At 35.8% G+C, this 19,822-nt stretch overlaps 1 protein-coding gene and 1 long non-coding RNA gene across 37 annotated transcripts in view; both read left to right on the top strand.

The window, feature by feature from the left end:
• adgrl2.L (adhesion G protein-coupled receptor L2 L homeolog) overlaps nt 1-6,096 on the top strand; it is a 122,268-nt gene extending 116,172 nt beyond the window's left edge. For 8 of the 36 annotated variants that reach the window (XM_041590304.1, XM_041590300.1, XM_041590302.1 and 5 more), the window contains 3 exons: nt 987-1,115; nt 1,826-1,843; nt 4,080-6,096. In XM_041590304.1, coding sequence (XP_041446238.1) covers nt 987-1,115; nt 1,826-1,843; nt 4,080-4,834 — 902 coding nt within the window. In that variant the 3' untranslated portion in view covers nt 4,835-6,096. Of the gene's footprint in view, nt 1-986; nt 1,116-1,300; nt 1,383-1,825; nt 1,878-3,416; nt 3,470-4,079 lie in introns of all 36 variants that reach the window. The other 28 variants (XM_041590303.1, XM_041590307.1, XM_041590309.1 and 25 more) reach the window with 12 other exon arrangements.
• Nucleotides 6,097-10,817: 4,721 nt separating this feature from the next.
• The window catches only part of LOC121403037, a 47,034-nt gene continuing 38,029 nt past the window's right edge, over nt 10,818-19,822 (top strand). The window contains exon 1 of the long non-coding RNA XR_005966993.1: nt 10,818-10,828. This is a non-coding gene — a long non-coding RNA (uncharacterized LOC121403037). The remainder of the gene's footprint in view (nt 10,829-19,822) is intronic.

The following is a 19,822-nucleotide window of genomic DNA, read 5'->3' as shown; positions in this document are numbered from 1 at the left end:
AATTTAAGTACAGTTTCCTGCTGTTGATGCCCAGCAAACTTTGCTTACACTCCCTCTATTATTCTGTCACACGTTAAATAAAATTGTGATAAATGATCAACATAATGTCACTTTTCTGGGTAACTGCCTATTTTCGGCAAAAGAGGCACATTTAATTTAAAAGCCTCTTCAGAAATAGAAATATACAATATAAAAGTCCAGGGTGCTGTCAGTTGGCGCACTCTATTCATATTTGCTGGAGCAGAGAATAATTAAACTTGGCATTTTATAAACTGACCTACCTACCTATATGTAATTATGCCAGTATGCTTCTTTGCCAAGGAAATTTAGCTAACATTTGTCAGTTAGAATTTGTTGTAGTTTAAACATTTGTTAAACTCAATTGTTTTGTTTTGTATATATTTATAAAGACCCCATTGTTTAAATGTGTGCTTGAGATACTGTGCTCTTCTGCAGCATGTTATGTAAGCTATGCAAGGCTATCTCGGCATTTTGTCTTTGACTATCTGTGTGTGTTCTTTTTTTCCCCTTTACTTTTTTTGCCATCCCTTTTATTAACACAGATGTTCCCATCAGAGATTGCCCACTCCTAAAATATTAATTTAGTGTGGAATTCCAGTTCCCAAGCAAAATAGACTTTTTAAATTGATCTTTATGTAGCAGACTGTAAGGTCCTAAAACGCAACATTTTCTGTGCCTTTAATTACCATCCTTGTTTGACAGTAATTTTGTGCAAATTATTAAATGTCATTCTCGGATGGTGTTTACTTAAGGGATTTTTGAAAGCACCTGTGAATTAGGAAAGCTTTGCCACTATTCTTCAATTTCTCCTACAAATAAGCTGTTTAAATATAATCAGTTATTCGGAGCTGAATCACAGATGACAAGTTTGAAAATGCTAATAAGCAATGATACAAGCAATATACACTCTATTGGATCGAACGCCATAAAATTCCTACTGATGTCTCTTTTTCTCTTTGCTTTAGGAATGACTGGCAATTACCTACTAACAAACCCTCTTCTTCGACCCCACGGCACTAACAATCCTTATAACACTTTGCTCGCTGAAACAGTTGTATGTAATACCCCTTCTGCTCCTGTGTTTAACTCATCAGGTGTGCTTCTACTTAATTCATTCAACTGACATTCTTTCTCACTACATTTCTTCAGATAGAACTATAAACGTGCATATTAACAGACCTGCAGCACTGCCTACGCCAGTCTTTAAAACTGCACTATATTATAGAAATGTCTTGACTCCTATAGTATTTACCTATAATTATCCATGTTTTCAACACAGGTGGCATAAATCTTAATATACTATTTCAGGACTGACACCACAAGGTCCAAGCGCCCATCTTCAAGATATTTATCACTTAGAGGTACAAGTCTCTGTAATAATAGGATCAGTTGATAAGCTTGCAGATAAAATCAGTCTACTATCAGTTGCAACACAGGTGACCTGACCCAGTTTAGATAGTTATGCAGCCACACTTGTTTATCTACAATAAATCTGGCACAAACTATAGTATAGTGCAGCTTTATGCTGGTACATTGGTTTTATAAACTATCAAGTGCAAGAGGTGCATCACACCCAGGAGCCTATTAATACTGCATTCCATTACATTTGGATTAGATGAGATACATTAAAACACTGCATTTATTTAGCTTAATTTATTAATTTAAGGCATTCAAATAATTTCACTCCACTTGATGTTCTGCTATAACTCTTAAGATTGTAATTTTAACACAATATCCTATTTTAACTTTAGTTTTCTACTTTTATTCTCTTGTTTTTCTTTACTTTCCATGTGCTTTCCTCTAGCGACCTACAGAGAGACAAGTATGGGAGTAAAACTTAACTTTGCCTATCAAATGTAAATTTTTTCAGCATGGTTTTTAACAGGCACATTTAAAACATAATCAATCATGAAGTAGACTCAGCGGGCAAGTGGTTCACAATCTTTATTCAAAGGCATAGTCATATTTATTTCAAATTGAATCTGGACTTTTTGTCTACATTTGGGAAACAGCAATGGATAGACTGCAATCTCAGTTGGTAATATATTTGCAATGCTGAAATAATTTGCTATTTAAAAGAGTGCTGTCAAGCAGAAATGTTTTATTTGCTTATCATTTCTACATTCCCACAGTAATCTTGCTACAGGCTAAGGAAAGACTTCAAGTGAATTTCCTGATCAGAGGCAAAACCTGCCTCTTCAAATGAGATAAAATGCACTCTTTTGTGCTTTACTCTGCAGCATATCAGAAAAAAGGCATCCTGAAATCTTCTTTGTATTCTAAGAAAATCAGGATTATTACAATGTCTTTAAAACGACATCTTTGTATAAAATGGATATCCAGCATGTGGTCCCTTTATTTATAAATATGACACATGCAAAGAATAAAACTTCTATATGATAAATGATCTGACGTGAATACGTGACAATTAGCACTATCGTACTAAAAATCCTCCAAGAATTAAACAATTGATTTTTATTAGAAGCCTTTGTAGCAACTCACATTTTCTCAGTCATTAATTTTGCCCATGCTGAAATTATTATTCAGTTGCCTTTATTATTACAATCCTCAAGTTTCTGAAGTCTTGAGAAATATATGGTTCTTGAAGTATCTCATGACATGAACAGCTAGTGAAATAAAAGTCCAAAGTAGACCCTAATTAATATGCTGCAGCCTTAAGCATGATTGTGTCAAGCAGCCCAGCCCTCATACTTCTCCAAGCCTTGCATATACAGCAGCAGTCTCACAGTGGTCAGCTTTATTTAAAGACCATCATGACACCTTTTTTGTTGTTGTTGTTATGTTTCTTTAGCTTCCTATATTTTCCTCACATCTCTCTGTTAGTCAAATGATCTTCAAATTTGTATTCCAACTTCAAAAAGAAGCAAAGTTTGAATTTCCAAATTTTTAATTAAAAGTATCCCTTTGATGATGTAATCAATGGCATTTGTCCATGCAGTGACCATTTTTATGACAAACATACTTTGACTTGTCCAAATACTTTTTTAGCACCACAGCTGAAATTTCCTCCCATTCTATATCAAATATTTATTTGTTGGTGTTATTTCTGTGAACAATGCTTACAGAAATTCTTGACATTTCTGCATTTGACCTTCAAGCCCATGCTGACCTTGGGCTTAACTATTTAACTACCCATGTGGGTTAATTTAGTACTGGCACTGTGACTGATGCATACTGCAGGGCTATAAGAACATCTTGACCTTTTAAAGCCTTGGGCAGTTGCTGGCTGATTACTACTAAAAATATATCAATTAGAAAAAAGGCTGTTATTGCTAGTAATCTTAATTGCTGAACCCTTGCTCTAAATAAGTTGCTGAGAAACTTAGTTATTCATCTTGTTGCAATAAATCATTTTACTTTCTTTTATATATCAGCTACTCTTAGGCCAGATAGCCTGAGCAGACAGACATGATGTGAGTTGTCCACAGTGAGTCATTTCACCTGTTGTCTTATCATGTTGTTGGATGATGCTTGTAAGCCATGTTTTCCTCTAGTGTGAAAGGTGGCTGTCCATGTTACACGTGACTTCTTTGTATTTGTCCATTTTCCATATTTTTTTTTCTCCAAACAGAAAGGAAACATTAGAAATGTTGTTTAAGTAGTTGCTTGCCTGTTGGTTGGTTTATGTTGTACATCTGCTTTGAATTCCTCTTTATGTATTAAACCAGTTTTTATTATTTAGTGTTGTTTAGGACAAATTGTTTTGTTTCTCTCTAAATCATTCTCGTGTGCTTAATTATAAGTGTGACCGATGAAAAACTTCTTTGCATAATATATGCAAGGGCATGGAGTGACCAGAAAAAAAAATCATGACCGAAAGATTAAAAAATCCTCCAATTTGTTCTGCTGCTGTCATTTTCCCAACAACAAGGTGTACAACTAATTACAGCTGGGAATGTCATATAACGGAGTAATTAGAATTCAAATTTCATGTATAACTTTGTCCTAGACTACATTAAAAGAAAATCTTTGTCGATAATCTTTATATATTCAGTGGCATGCCCTATAAACCTTCTTTCTTATCTGTTATTTTTCAGGACATTCACTGAGCAATGCCAGGGATTCAAGTGCCATGGATACTCTACCGCTAAATGGTAATTTTAACAACAGTTACTCTCTACGAAATGGGGACTACAGTGATGGCGTACAAGTTGTAGACTGTGGACTAAGTCTGAATGATACTGCATTTGAAAAAATGATAATTTCAGAATTAGTACACAACAACCTCCGAAGCAGCAGTAAGATCCACAACCTAGAGAGGACACTACCAGTCAAAACTGTCATTGGTGGAAGCAGTAGCGAAGATGATGCCATTGTAGCAGATGCTTCATCATTGATGCATGGCGATAACCCAGGCCTGGAGCTTCACCACAAAGAGTTAGAGGCACCTCTTATTCCACAACGGACTCACTCTCTTCTGTACCACCCACAGAAAAAAGTGAAGACCGAAGGAACAGACAGCTATGTGTCACAGTTAACAGCAGAGGCTGAAGACAATCTTCAATCCCCAAACAGAGACTCTCTATATACCAGTATGCCCAACCTAAGGGACTCTCCATATCCAGAAAGTAGCCCTGATATTGAAGAGGATCTATCTCCCTCACGAAAAAGTGAAAATGAGGACTTATACTATAAAAGCATGCCAAATCTTGGAGCAGGTCACCATCTTCAAATGTACTACCAGATAAGCAGAGGAAATAGTGATGGCTATATTATACCAATAAACAAAGAAGGCTGTATTCCAGAAGGGGATGTCAGGGAAGGACAAATGCAGTTAGTTACAAGTCTTTAATAGAGAGTTTGGAGGAGTGTATATGGCCTCAAGATGGTATTAAAGACTTATACTGATTCAACAGAGGCCATATCATTTATGACCCTCATGTGACCTATGATTCTCCATTGTGGAGGAGTTTAATGGACTTTTCAGTTCTGTGAATATTTTTATAAAGGAAAAAAGCTTTGTATATACACAGAGTATACTAAAAAATATTTGTTACAAAGCAAAGAGGTACCAACATGGTATTTAAAATATCTGCTGCTGACTAACAACCTTGACAATAGCAAATCAAACTTTTCAGCCATTTTACTGCAGCAGCTAAAAAAAAGATAATTTGTAAATATGGCTGCCATTTTGTAAGGCCTGCATTGTATTATATACAAGATGTAGGCCCAAAAATCCTGTGGGATAGATTTTACTGTACCTTACTGTTTCTGACATGTCTTGGATGCAGGATTTTTATTCCTGCTTAGGTGTTTGCAGTTCACTGCAAATCGTATCCATCAAGGCAAAGATTAATCATGTCTAACCACTAGCAATCAAGCCACAGGCCTTATTTCATATGTTTCTCAATTGTACAATGAACTGTTATCATGACAATGGCTAAATAAATTATATTTTGTTCTATTGCTAGGGTGAAATACATTTGTGTCCAACTGAAATATACTTGTTGATTAAATCCTTTTAAGAGTTCAGAGAAAATATTGTGGAAGATCTTGATTGCACAACGCTTTTTCTTACACGCTTGTTCATAGTAGTATTAACCAAGGCAAGTTCTATCCATTATTGCATATTTCTTTTTTTCCACTAAAAATTTGAGCAGACTATCAGTTATTTTGTTCCTTCATTTTTATGCCAAATATTATGTTCTCCTTTTTTAATATATATATATATATATATATATATAGATATATATATATATATATATATTATATCCTCTTTTGTATATTTGGGAGCCAATATTGCCATTAATTGCACAAGTTTAAGTAAATTTGGCAGATAAAACAGGGACAGAGGGCACAAGCCACTTCTCTCTAAAACTGAATCAAAAGGTGCCTGAATTTTTTTGGTTTTGTAGATATAAGCTCATATTACTTTTCCATGATCTCTGCCTATGTTTAGCAATTAATTTATTTTATAATTAAATGTGTAAATTTTCACTGAATTTTTTTTTCCTTTTCATTAAACCTCAGCTGTTAATAAGAGCCCATGACTAATATCCAGTGTAAAGTTTAACACCTGTTTGACAGTAATAAATGTGAATTTTTTTTTCAAAACCTCTACTGCTGTTTCTATTATATACATTTATAAGTGTCAGTCAGAACAGGGTAATGAAAGGTATCACAGCTCCAGTCTTCACGGACCCAAACCGTTTTCAGTCTATGCTAGTGTATAGATTGAAAGAGATCCACTGATAAGTCATTTTGACACCTTAGCACAGTGATCCCCAACCAGTAGCTCGTGAGCAACAGGTTGCTCTCCAACCCCTTGGAAGTTGCTCCCAGTGGCCTCAAAACAGGTGCTTATTTTTGAATTCCAGGCTTGGACGCAAGTTTTGGTTGTATAAAAACCAAGTGCACTGCCAAACAGAGCCTCAATGTAGGTTGAAAATCCATATAGGAGCTACCAAATGGCCAATCACAGCACTTATTTGGCACCCCAAGAACATTTTTCATGCTTGTGTTGCTCCCCAACTCCTTTTACTTCTAAATGTTGCTCGCAGGTTCAAAAGGTTGGGGATCCCTGCCTTAGCATGATCACTTTACACTCCTCTGAGTTCTGGGACACTTGGCTAGTAAAGTGTTTTTTTGTCTAGTCTAACCCCCATATGTAATTAAAGGCACAAAGTTTGCCCAGGGGCAGTAACCCATAGCAACCAATAAGATGTTTGCTTTTAAACATGTGACCAGGAAATTCTACCTGCTGATTGGTAGCTTTAGGTTACTGCTCCTGGGCAAACTTAGTGCCTTTAATTACATAACCCTATATATGTTCTAGTACATGAACAATATTGTTTGCATAACAGACCATTTAAAGTATGTTAGTTTAGTAGGTAGCACCTCCCATTGATAACGATTTGAAACAAGAATGGTGGTGTGCAAGGTCATTAATAGTTAAATATAGAGAAAAAAGAAAAAGTATGACCCATAAATTTGCACCTTCCCACACTGGTTAACTGGATTCCCAAAGCAACAAAATGATAAAATATAACTTTTATTAATTACATCCTAAAATTATAATGAGACAAAATAAAGGTAAGGTGTATGTTAAAATCAAGGTTAGGTAAGGAAGCTGAAGTAGACTCAAGGTCATCAGCTAATAGACGGTATTTACTTGTCAGAACGATGCGGTTTTACTTGCAAATGAATGGTAAGTTACCCAGACTTCACTCACAGTCTTGGGGTACTGGTGGCCCACCATGTATATATGGATCGGGTGGAAATAGGGTTAAGTGGTACTATATATATGACCCAGAACTGGTCCGTGAATGAGCCCCAATTCCACAGACCACACTGTATTCAGGCAGTTTGTAGTCCCTTATCCTTTAGCAACCTTAAAAAGCTGATGTGTTTCTAAGCTAGGAGAGACCGAATCCGCCAAATTGCGAGATCCGTCTACTCAGTTAGCTGGACAGAAAATACTAGGTGTGCGGACCGTCCAGTACATGCAGAGAGACAAACGCCCGCTTGCTCCATTACAACATAGCCGTCAGCGCCGGCAAGGAGAGGAGGCTTCTCTAATCAGATTTGACTGTCGGCTTCAACCCGCACCACCCTTCCATTGATGAGACCAAACCGCCAGCTAGAAGGTGACAAAGCCACGGAACACCGCGGCTTGTATCAGTATACCGGTATTACCCAAACCACCCTTTCGCCCTTCCACCCTTCCACCCTTCCGTTTTTTTTTTTTTTAACCCGCAGTTACTCAAGACACCATCCCTGCCTAACGGTTTTAAAATTCTAAAAGCGAAACGCGCGTCAGGCGCTCTTAGAATTTTGAAACTGTTAGGCAGGGACGGTGTCTTGAGTAACTGCGGGTTAAAAAAAAAAAAACGGAAGGGTGGAAGGGCGAAAGGGTGGTTTGGGTAATACCGGTATACTGATACAAGCCGCGGTGCTCCGTGGCTTTGTCACCTTCTAGCTGGCGGTTTGGTCTCATCAATGGAAGGGTGGTGCGGGTTGAAGCCGACAGTCAAATCTGATTAGAGAAGCCTCCTCTCCTTGCCGGCGCTGACGGCTATGTTGTAATGGAGTAAGCGGGCGTTTGTCTCTCTGCATGTACTGGACGGTCCGCACACCTAGTATTTTCTGTCCAGCTAACTGAGTAGACGGATCTCGCAATTTGGCGGATTCGGTCTCTCCTAGCTTAGAAACACATCAGCTTTTTAAGGTTGCTAAAGGATAAGGGACTACAAACTGCCTGAATACAGTGTGGTCTGTGGAATTGGGGCTCATTCACGGACCAGTTCTGGGTCATATATATAGTACCACTTAACCCTATTTCCACCCGATCCATATATACATGGTGGGCCACCAGTACCCCAAGACTGTGAGTGAAGTCTGGGTAACTTACCATTCATTTGCAAGTAAAACCGCATCGTTCTGACAAGTAAATACCGTCTATTAGCTGATGACCTTGAGTCTACTTCAGCTTCCTTACCTAACCTTGATTTTAACATACACCTTACCTTTATTTTGTCTCATTACAATTTTAGGATGTAATTAATAAAAGTTATATTTTATCATTTTGTTGCTTTGGGAATCCAGTTAACCAGTGTGGGAAGGTGCAAATTTATGGGTCATACTTTTTCTTTTTTCTCTATATATAACAGACCATTTAACCTTAAATGAGAATTCTTATAATTAGGACTGATATAGCCATGCTCTTTCCTTCATTTTCATTTTCTTCTGGTGTAAGACCATTCATCATACTTTGAATAAATATCTATTATTATTTTTACCATTGTTAAATAGCATCTCATATGACAAAATAAATACACTTGTGATCTGTAAGACAGCGTCCAGCAGTCTCTATGGCATTTTTAGATAAAATCGATGGGCTCTATAAACTACTTTGTATGATATTACTATTATAATATCATCCCACAATCAATTTGCCTATAATAGATTGTCCCACAATTTTAAAAAGTTAAAATTTGCTTATCTAACCTTTCTGACCTTTTGCCGTTAGGATTTTTAATATAAAAAGGTATCTACCCCCATGATGTGTTATTCTTTTAAATTGTGGCAATTTGCTTTTATAGTTTTGCTTGTACTCAAAATTCTTTATTGTACCATATTGCTTCTGCAGTTAGGTAATTTCTTATTCTCATTCTGGATTATAGATCCTAAACCTGTACTGCATTTCCTAGCTTTGTTATGATCTTTATAGTAAGAGCTTTATTTAATCTGGTTTACATGGGCTGGATACACGACTGCAACATTCATCTTGGCTAATTCATTTTGGGCTGTTAACATTTAAATTAACTTTTCAGTATGATGTAGAGAGTGAAGTCCTAAGAATTATAAATTGGTCTTTTTATTTTTTGTGCTTTTTTTTATTTTAAATAATTTAGCTTTTTGTTCAGCAGCTCTACAGTTTGAAATTTCTGCTGCTATCTGGTTGCTGGGGTCCTATTTACCATAACAACCAGGTAATGTTTTGAATGTGCGACTGTATTATGAATTGTAGAGGACCTGAATAGAAAGATAAGTACTAAAAAGGAACAATGGTAGCATCATAACCTCATAGCTAAGATTAGAATATTCTATAATATTTAAAGGTGAACTAATACAATTATTATTTCCGAAACTAACATTTGTAAATAATCGGAATGTAATGGTATCTATTGTTTGGGAAATACATGGTCTGATGGGGTAATTTTGCTGTGTGAACATTTTAGTCTATGAGAACTAGACTGGGTCCATGGGCTGTGCATTCTTATGTGTACTACCAAACAGCAACTCAATCTGATTTCATCCTACCCTGTGGTCTGTTTCCATACTAGTGAGTTTTAATGCTGAATGCAGGAAACATATCTTAATTTTATTTCTGTATTCAGCACTGATGTTTGCTCCTGTGGGTATAGAAACAATATTTTTACCTGGCCAATAACACATTAAATGAGGGCACTGTTATGTCCTTTCAATGACTTGGATCAGTAGAGCATTGACATTTTGTACAAAATACAACTAAAGTTCACTTGTGATGTCTTTACATAAATGTGCAGATTGTGGCTCTCATGCATGTATCAAGACAATATTAGTGCATGCTGATAGAAATGCATTACTGTTGGCGATAATCTGTTACCACCATAGTGTTCACAATATTAACGTTTGGGAGAAATAAGATAGATATGAGTTGAATTAAATCTGGGTGTGAGGTCTTGCAGCCATGTATCCTATCCCCACATACAGTCAACCTCTAGAGGATAATATCAAAGTGAGCGACCTGTTGAATCAATTGTAGCTACTGTCGATATGTGAAGTATTGTGGGTTCACACCATATGCTCTCAAGCTTGTGTTTCATGTCTATAAAAAAAGCAATGCATGGTCACAATGCTTTCCTTACACATTGTATTAGGGTAATGTTTTGTAGACTTTTGTTCCACAAACACTACTAGAACAAACACTACTAATCATCCTGTGTATCATTTGTCTTAGGGCAGAGATGCATTTGGAGATTCGGGGAGATTTAGTCACCTGGCGTCAGAACGCTTTGTTTTCTGAAGTCCCCCGAAGTTTTCTTGGTGGGGCGATTTTCGGAAAATGAATCGCTCCGAGTGCCATCCCGCCGGCGATTTTCATTCTAGATGGCGGGAAGGCAGTTCGGAGAGATTAGTCGCCTGGAGAAGAGGCGATTTGTCACTGGACAACTAATCTCCACATGTTTCTCTCCCCTTAAACCCCCAGTGAAACAATAAAACCAAGTCATTTACATGCTCCTTTAAATTTCTAAATATCTCAATTTCTTTTCAGCTCAACATGCTATTATAGGTTGGCAATAAGGTAAGTTAAAAAAATAAAAACTATCAATTAAAAAAATCTGAATGTGCAGAGATTAAAATAAAACACCACAAACCATGTCTGGATTCAAACCAACAGGTTCTAAAGTTCCCAGCTTTATATATACAAAATAGGTTTTTTCGGGTCCTACTTTTACATCTTTCTCCATAAAAATAGTCATCACTATTCTTCCTTCCCTTCATTACTTTGCCGACTTAAAAAAAAAAACTGTTTCATTGATTGCTGCTGTAGGGTTAGGGAACAGGGCAAAGACCCAGGGGCGATTTATCAAGGGTCGAATTGAAAATTCGAATTTGCGTTTTCGAATTTTTTTTATGGTCAAAACTTTAGGGAGTTATCCAAACTCGATTCGAGTTTTTAAAAAAAATTGAGTTTGATTCTCACGATTTATCATACTCTGGCCCTTTTCAAATTAGACTTTTCGCCACCTAAAACCTGCCGAATTGTTTAAGTCAATGGGAGAAAAACTTGAATTGAGTTTGATTGAATTCAAATCTAATTCGATTCGAGTTTTCAGGACGTTTAAGTTAGTTTGAGTATTAAAAATTAGATTTTATCAATAAATTTAGACTAGTCGAATTTTGGATTTATGGTAGTTTTAAAAAACTCCTATGAATTCGAAAATCCAACCCTTGATAAATGTTCCTCCCAGTGTGCTGACATTTTATATCAGTACTCCGGCCTATCAGTTTTTTGCTCCACCCTCAAGGCATAATAGCTTGTAGAGAAGGAGTGTAAAATGTATATGAGTGGGGGGAGGCAGGGGTTTATTTTTAAAATAAAAGATCTTCCTGTTTGGTGACCTTAGCCCACATGCTCAGCTATATTGTATAACTTTATGGAAGTGCCTATAGACAGTCTTTGCTTTCGTTATGTTACCTCTATATTACTTGATCCCAGTATTCAGACTGCCACACAGGATATGAAAAATATGCTGCCAAAATCAAGGACTGCATAGGCAAAGTTTTCTAAAATCACAGTTGTGAGCAACATAGAAAATCATGGTAATTTGATTACCTTCTATTCTCAAACAAATTTGATACTCTAGGAATTCATATTTTTGCTTGCAAATAAAATGTGGAATATTAAACTGGGGTAGCACAGTGGTCTTACTGTCCTGCTGGGGTGCTGGGTTTCATTATGAACATGATACTCCCTGCATGTTCCCCCATGTCTGTGGGGTTTGCTGCAATTGTCAAAAAATATGCTGGTTGATTAATCTTGTCCAAATCAAACTGACCCTCATGTTTTTGTGATTGTGAAAGGTACATGAGACTGAAAGCTGGGACAGACTCTGAAATTAATGAATATTCTAATTTTCATATGTTGTGTGTGTGTATAGTTAACACTGATTACAAGGTATGTTTATTATTGCAGGGGAAATGAAATTATCTTTAAAAATGTGAATTATTTGATTAAAATGGAATCTGTGAGGTGGCCTTCCCATAATTTGGAGCATTCTGGATATTGGGTTTCCAGATTACAGACCCCATACCTGTGTATGTGGATGCAAGCTCTTGTGGTCTTTTTGTGCAATATATATATATATATATATATATAGATATATAGATATATAGATATATAGATATATAGATATATAGATATATTCATTTGGGTATGTATATATACAGTGTGTGTGTGTGTATATATATATATATATATATATATATATATATATATATATATATATATATATATATATATATATATATATATAATATCAAAACAGGGGGGTTGTGGGAGCACTCTAAAGGCTTTAAAGTATATATATAAGTATAATAAATGCTATTGCATATGTACCCAAATAGGGGTTATTTTGTTACAAAGTTATGATCATAAAATTGATAAGCCACCATACCACGTCAAGGTAAACCCCGAATGGAGGTCCCTAACTTGTTTTATTTTTTATGTGCATTTTAGCATTACCTGTAATCAATGTCCATTGAACGCTGTTTTATCAATTTTATGATCATAACTTTGTAACAAAATAACCCCTATTTGGGTACATATGCAATAGCATTTATTATACTTATATATATATATATATATATATACTTTAAAGCCTTTAGAGTGCTCCCACAACCCCCCTGTTTTGATATTGTATATTTAGCCAGAAGCTGTGGCATAGCTTCAGTGGTTGTAGCACCCCATACCCCCCCTTTAAACTAGTGGTAATCCTATGCTTTTAAAATTGGGCGTTTGTTTTGGGAATATCTCTCCTTTAAAAGCCTGATTGCTGGCTGGGGAGGATTTAGCCCTCAGTGAAAAAACAGCGTTCAATGGACATTGATTACAGGTAATGCTAAAATGCACATAAAAAATTAAACAAGTTAGGGACCGCCATTCGGGGTTTACCTTGACGTGGTATGGTGGTTTATCAATTTTATGATCATAACTTTGTAACAAAATAACCCCTATTTGGGTACATATGCAATAGCATTTATTATACTTATATATACTTTAAAGCCTTTAGAGTGCTCCCACAACCCCCCTGTTTTGATATTATATATATATATATATATATATATATATATATACAGTGTACAGTGTGTATGTGTATATATATATATATATATCTATATATATATATATCTATATATATATATATATATATCTATATATATATATATCTATATATATATGTTATTTATTTGACATTCCCCGTTGACCATTTCTAAGTTGTACATGTTTAAATCTTCGTTATTATGCATAAGTTACATTTAATGTATGCTGTCAGTCCCTACGTTTTTTGTTCTGTTTTAGATTAAAATATTCATGCGAGTAAAAGTAAATCGTATAAAGAAAAATAATCGGTGAAATAGATGAAACCGGGTCATGCCGACTTGTTGCCAATTTTAGACCAAAGAACTTTACAAAGTACATTTATTTCTAAACAGATCATTCTATGTTTTAACAATGCAGAGTAAGCGGTATGAGAAAAAAATAACAAAAAAATAGCGATACCCTATATGGGATCCATTATCTGGAAACCCGTTATCCAGAAAGCTCCGAATTACAGAAAGGTCATCTAACGTAGACTCCATTTTATCAAAATAATCCAAATTATTTAATTTTTTTTCCTGTAATAATAAAACAGTAGCTTGTACTTGATCTAAACCAAGATATAATAAATCCTTATTGGAAGCAAAACCAGCCTATTGGTTTTATTAAATGTTTACATGATTTTCTAGTAGGTATGAAGATCCAAATTACGGAAAGATCCATTATACTAAAAACCCCAGGTCCCGAGCATTCTGGATAACAGGTCCCATACCTGTACTAAGAAGTTGTGTGTGGGCATACATTTCAGATCTTGGAATAATACATCTCCCTATTACACACTAACATGCTAATGTAACAGAGTTGGTAACAGGAAAAAGTTTGCGCCAGTGCTCAGTGTATGTAACCTTCTTACTGATAATGCCACCTTCACACAGGACTTATATGTGTGCAATAGTGATGGGGAATTCCTCCTGTTTCACTTTGCTGTAAAATTTGCGAAACCCCGGAAAATTTGCGATGCCAGCGTTAAAGTCAATGGGCGTCTGAATAGTGTTGACGCGCGGCGGTTTTGACGCGAGCAACTTTTCGGGCACAAGTTCAAAAATTTTTTGATTCGCCAGCGAATTTTCGCCGGCCTTTCACAAATTTATTCCCCGCCACCAAAATGCGGAAATTCCCCCAAAATAAGCGCCAGGCGATTCGCCCATCACTGGTGTGCAATTAAAATTCACTATACAATAACATTCTAATGAAGAATATTAAATTGCAAAATGCAAACTTTTATTCTAATTTGTGCTATTTCTTATTACATTTCTCCCTAAGGAGGATATTTATCAAAGGGTGAAAATACATTGTGCCTTCTACTCTAATCAAGTTGCTGTGGCTTATTGGCCTGCCACTGTGTATTTGTGTACAAATAAGATGGTTTTTTTTCCCATGGATTTTTGCAAAGGGTTACTGTAAAGAAAAGCTCTGTTTCACTGTACTTGGCAATTGGGAAGCAAATCTGATGTGGCATCAAAATAGCTGCAAGTGTAATATGCAGTTTCCATAGAGATGAATGCAAACCAAAAATTAGCTGCAATTTATTTGGATTGCAGAGACGTTGTCGGCAGCCTGGAATACAAACTTGTCACTTTTGCAATAGCTTATGGTAAATATACTCTAGGATATCATTTGAATCTGAAAAACCTCATGTTAAGAAAGTCAGTATAATGCCTTGCCCCTAGGGCAGTTGTTGATGAGATACATCACCCAGTATCCTCCCCCAGAGCAGCAGTGTTGTAGAGGAGCAGCTGCAGAGATACTGGAAGCTCAGCCCTGCAATATATTGTACATCAAATGATTTCAAGGCCCTTTGGGGTAGAACAAGTTAGTATATTTACCTTCCAACAAATTAAACATGCAACTATTCTGTAGTTAGTGTTAGAAACAAGTCAGTTAGACGGAATATCTTCATTTGGGAACCTGGCTTTAAATTAGTGTATCAACTATGATTTAGTTCACAGCATGTAATTTTCCCATCTTAATATACATTCCCAGAAGCTTCTAATTTTAATTAGCACTTGCAACTAGTTCTGCGCTACGGCACCAGTTGTCTCTACTGTACAGAAGCTTTGTTAGTGCTGTTTTTCTACTGTCTCTGTTATACCTCCCTGTAATTATTTTGTAACTCTATTTAGAAAAGAACTGGAAAAAAAATGTAATTGACTTTATGCAGTAAATGAAATCATACTACTGCAATATAGTAACCTCCCCCTCCAATGCCATCCCTGGTTAGCTCCGCATATCCAAGCCTGGAGTGCAAATTCCTCAATATACTATGCATGACTATATTACTTTATTTGAAATATAGAATGTAATGTTGAAATAATCCAAGGGAGAAATAGCCATATGAGGGCAAAAAAGTATTTGAATCAGGACTCTAAACAAACTCATCTTTTATTGGGTCTTACAGAGGAATTTACTAGGGAACCCTTGGGCATAACTGTGAACATATTGTTTAGTAGGGTGGTCAATATTTGCAACAAGTTCAGTAACCCATAGCCAACTTTTAGCATGCTTCCGTTCTGGTGCAGTTAAAATGCAAATGGCCAGATTGTTTATATTTCCAAACAACATCGGACTGGGGGTCTGGGGGCCCACCTGGTTGCCACATCATATTTGTGCTCAGAATGGTCTTTTTTGGTGCATAGAGTGAAGTCCCTGAGCAAACAGAGCTGATTTCCCACAGAAGCCAACTAAGCCATTGTCACTGTAAAGGATATTACTTTGTTAATCAGAACGAAGTAGATACCTTTTGAACATTACTAGAATTTGAGAATTAATTATAAATCTTTTTTGCACAATATAATAATTATAATGCTAATTTTAACACTGACATCTTGGTAAAACAAAGGGGTTATAAAAATGTTTCTAATTTATATGCGGTTCCTGGTTTAGGAGCTAAAAGCTTTAATTTACAGACGGCGTCGTTATGCTAAATAGAATCTGACATATATAAAAATGGTAGCCTCCCGTGGTATCTTCTGCTAGTTTTTAAAATATAGTGATGACTAAAATAATATTTCCTATTTCTGGCATGGGATCTACTCAATAGGTTTGTTTCGCCACCAATATGAATTAATACATCTTAGTTAACATCAAGTACAACATCCGGTTTTATTTTTACAGTGATACTAGGTTTATCTATAAGTGAACCCCATACCTGTATTTCACAGTTTTGAGTAGTTTTGTGCAGGTTTATGTTTTTTTAAGTACCAGGATTTATTATAGTCTATCCTTTATTTGCCTAGTGCCGCGAATGACCATTAATCACAGGACTGGCCATAATAGGAAAATAGAAAAATTTCCTGATACTAGCCTTGCCTTAGGTCAGTGGCACTCCAAGGAGGCTATTCATAAGAAAAATGATTCAAGAAAAAACTTGAGTGTTATCAGATACCGCTTAACAGTTGGGATTTATTAAAGAAAAAAGTTGCCAGAAAAGAACTCGGCAAGGAAAAGCTGGTGAGGGTGTATAGAAGTCAATAGAAATTCTGTTTATTCTTCTGGTTCATTAAAACTTTTGGGATTTTCAAAGGTTTTGGAAGAATGTGGTTCTGACAGGTCTGACTATTCCGTTCACTAGCGAGGAGTGAAATTTTTCGCCAAGTTTCGCCACGTAAATTACATCTATAGACTCTAATGGGTGAAAAATTTGTTGTATCAAGAAAAATAGCTCCCATAGACTTCAATGCATTTCAGCAAATTTTCGATGTCTTGCGAACTTCCAGCGAAGCGAGACTAGTCAGATTCACCCATCACTAAGAAGCTAATCATAGGCAGCTGGCTAATAATATCTGAGCATCTGCCTATGCTTTTTAAGTATTTCGTCCACTCTCTATTTATTTTGCAGTTTAATTCCAGAGATAAACTTTTCAAGAGATTTGGGTATCTGCCTGATTTTTATGTAAACAATCCCTTCATGAATTTCTATAACATCCCTAATTGTTTTCAGGCTTATTTTCGAACCTTTCATGAAGTTAATTGTGTTATTTTGGAGAACGAGATGTTTAAAAAAAAAAAAAAAAAGTGTGAGCTGTTATTACTGACAAGCTGGAGACAGACTGAAACACAGACTGTTATTTCAACAGAGAGAGAGAAAGAAATGGTAGGAACCATTTCCAGAAGTCATTGATAAAGAATATAATGGTATCTGTCCCACAGTACCAATATTACTCTAACATAAGATTAAGATCAATATTCATCCAAACCTTTTCTGTGTTATTATGAATTACAGGTATGGGATCCTCTATCCATAAAGCTCTGGGTAACAGGAAGGCCATCTCCCCTAGGCTCCATTTTAATCATATTATTCAAATTTCAAAACACATTTTCTTCTTTTTCTCTGTGATAATAAAACAGTACTTTGTACTGGATCCCAGCTATGATATAATTAAACCTTATTAGAAGCAAAACAATTCCTTTGGGTTTATTTAATGTTTTAATGCTTTTTTTAGTAGACTTATGGAAAGACCCCTTATTTGGAAAACCCCATGTCCCAAGCATACTTTTATTTATAATATTGCAATAAATTCCACAGCACTACATAATTCAGTATTCATGGGATCAGGAATGATAAAATTGGTAACTTTTTAAGCTGTGTGTAAATGTGGTCTACAAGGAAGGTCATTGAGGTAAAAGGAGAATCTGAAATTGCATTAATATATACAGTATGCTTGGTGCAATTAGCAATTTGACTTGATTAGTCTATTTTAACTTTGTAAATAAAAGATCAGATTGGTTGTAATAGGTAAAACACACTGGTGGATTTTTGGCATCTATGAAGAGCAACTCAAACTCAAAATCGCACTTTTGCAAAAAAAATGTTTAGGTTACATGTTTCTAATGCATTTGAATGTTTTGGGGTAGAACTACCCAGGAGATTTTGATCAAATTTTTTGGGTCCGATTTTATGTGATCATGCCTTGCAACATCACGCAACAGCACAAGCTTTTGTAGGATGCTACAAAATCTGATTCCTAGGCTAGAATGTAAAATCGGATCAGATAAAGTCCAGATGGAGTATTTTCTTTATGCATTTACTTCCGATAGTCAATATATTTCAATGAGAAAAAAAAGTCTTTCCGACACCATTAGTTTTTATCTGATGAAGAAGCAGCTTGCAGTGTTCCCATCCAACAGTCGTATCGGATGGAAAATTAACCCATGAGACAACATCCAACTTGTAGGATGGCTTTTGTCAATCCAACACCATCCTACAAAAGCGCTCATGGAGTTCAGCCCTAACTCGGATACTAAAAATAATTTTATTCTGAAAACTGCACAAAAGCAAATTTCATCTGTCAAAATGTTGGTTTAAGTCAAAAAAAAAAAAAAAAACATGAGCGGTTTACCAGTGTTTAATTGTTTTTAAATAAGTGTTATTTGAAATTTGTTTCAATGTTTATAAAAATATTTGGTATTGACACAGCTGTCACAAAATTGTACATTTTGAGCTGCGGTTCTTGGAATCTTCTATTAATATAGCTTTTGAATAGGCTGAATGCAATTTGAATTGGATTTTAAGCACTTGGGCATGTAACAGTATATTTTTCATAATCAAACGTTTGCATAATTTAATGGGTGAGTTGCAGACTTGCAATAGGTTTTTTTCCCCCAAGATCTCATTTTAAAAGTGCCTCTTTTTAAATGAGTCTATTTCCTCATATACTTGCGAAGGATGGTATAAAAATACATATTCTCTCTGCAGAAATCGCTTTTAGCTTAGTGCCAATTTACTATGTATAACAGGGATTGGTTGCTGCTGTCTGATGTGCGCTGATGTCACTTAATTTCTGGTTAGTTACTGAGAAGCACAGAGTAAAGAACTCATCAAAGGTCAAGCATTGGCCAACATGCTTCACAGTAGGCAGTTTATAGGATTTTAAACTACAGGGCCTATATTTTACAATATGGCCACACACACATGGATGGCTAAATGTCATAAATTAGGAAATGTTTGTTTTCTGTCTGATCAGATTACTCTGCTGTTCAATAAACAAATAAATGCAGTGATCAGTTGGCATGGCATCTGGTTTGGTCAATTAGTGCTAGGCAATCATGCTTGACTTTCACTGCCCAGATCACTCATTATTGAGCCTGCAAACCAGCCACACATCGCACATTCCAATTGGTAAAGTGGTATAATGCGATCACTTATCTCAGGGCTCTACAGTTTAAAAAAAAGTCATCAGTTAAGAAAAAAAATTCTAATTCCCTTTCAACTTTTTGGATCTGCTCTTCAGTTTCCAAAGGTGTTGGACACAAAAGAAAAAAAAGTTTCCCTTCTGAGAAAAATGAGAAAAGAGCAAAAACTCTTAAAATAATCCTTCAACTGCAAAGTTCTTTGATGGCACAAAGCCGTTAACGCTCATCAACAAGTTATTGTTTGTTTGGTTTATTTCTTTACTTCCACTCGCTGCCATTTGA

The sequence above is a fragment of the Xenopus laevis genome, chromosome 4L, assembly GCF_017654675.1.
Source record: "Xenopus laevis strain J_2021 chromosome 4L, Xenopus_laevis_v10.1, whole genome shotgun sequence".
In the NCBI taxonomy this organism is placed as follows: Eukaryota; Metazoa; Chordata; class Amphibia; order Anura; family Pipidae; genus Xenopus; species Xenopus laevis.
Note: the sequence above shows the minus strand (reverse complement) of the source record. Positions and strands in the feature narration are given on the sequence as shown.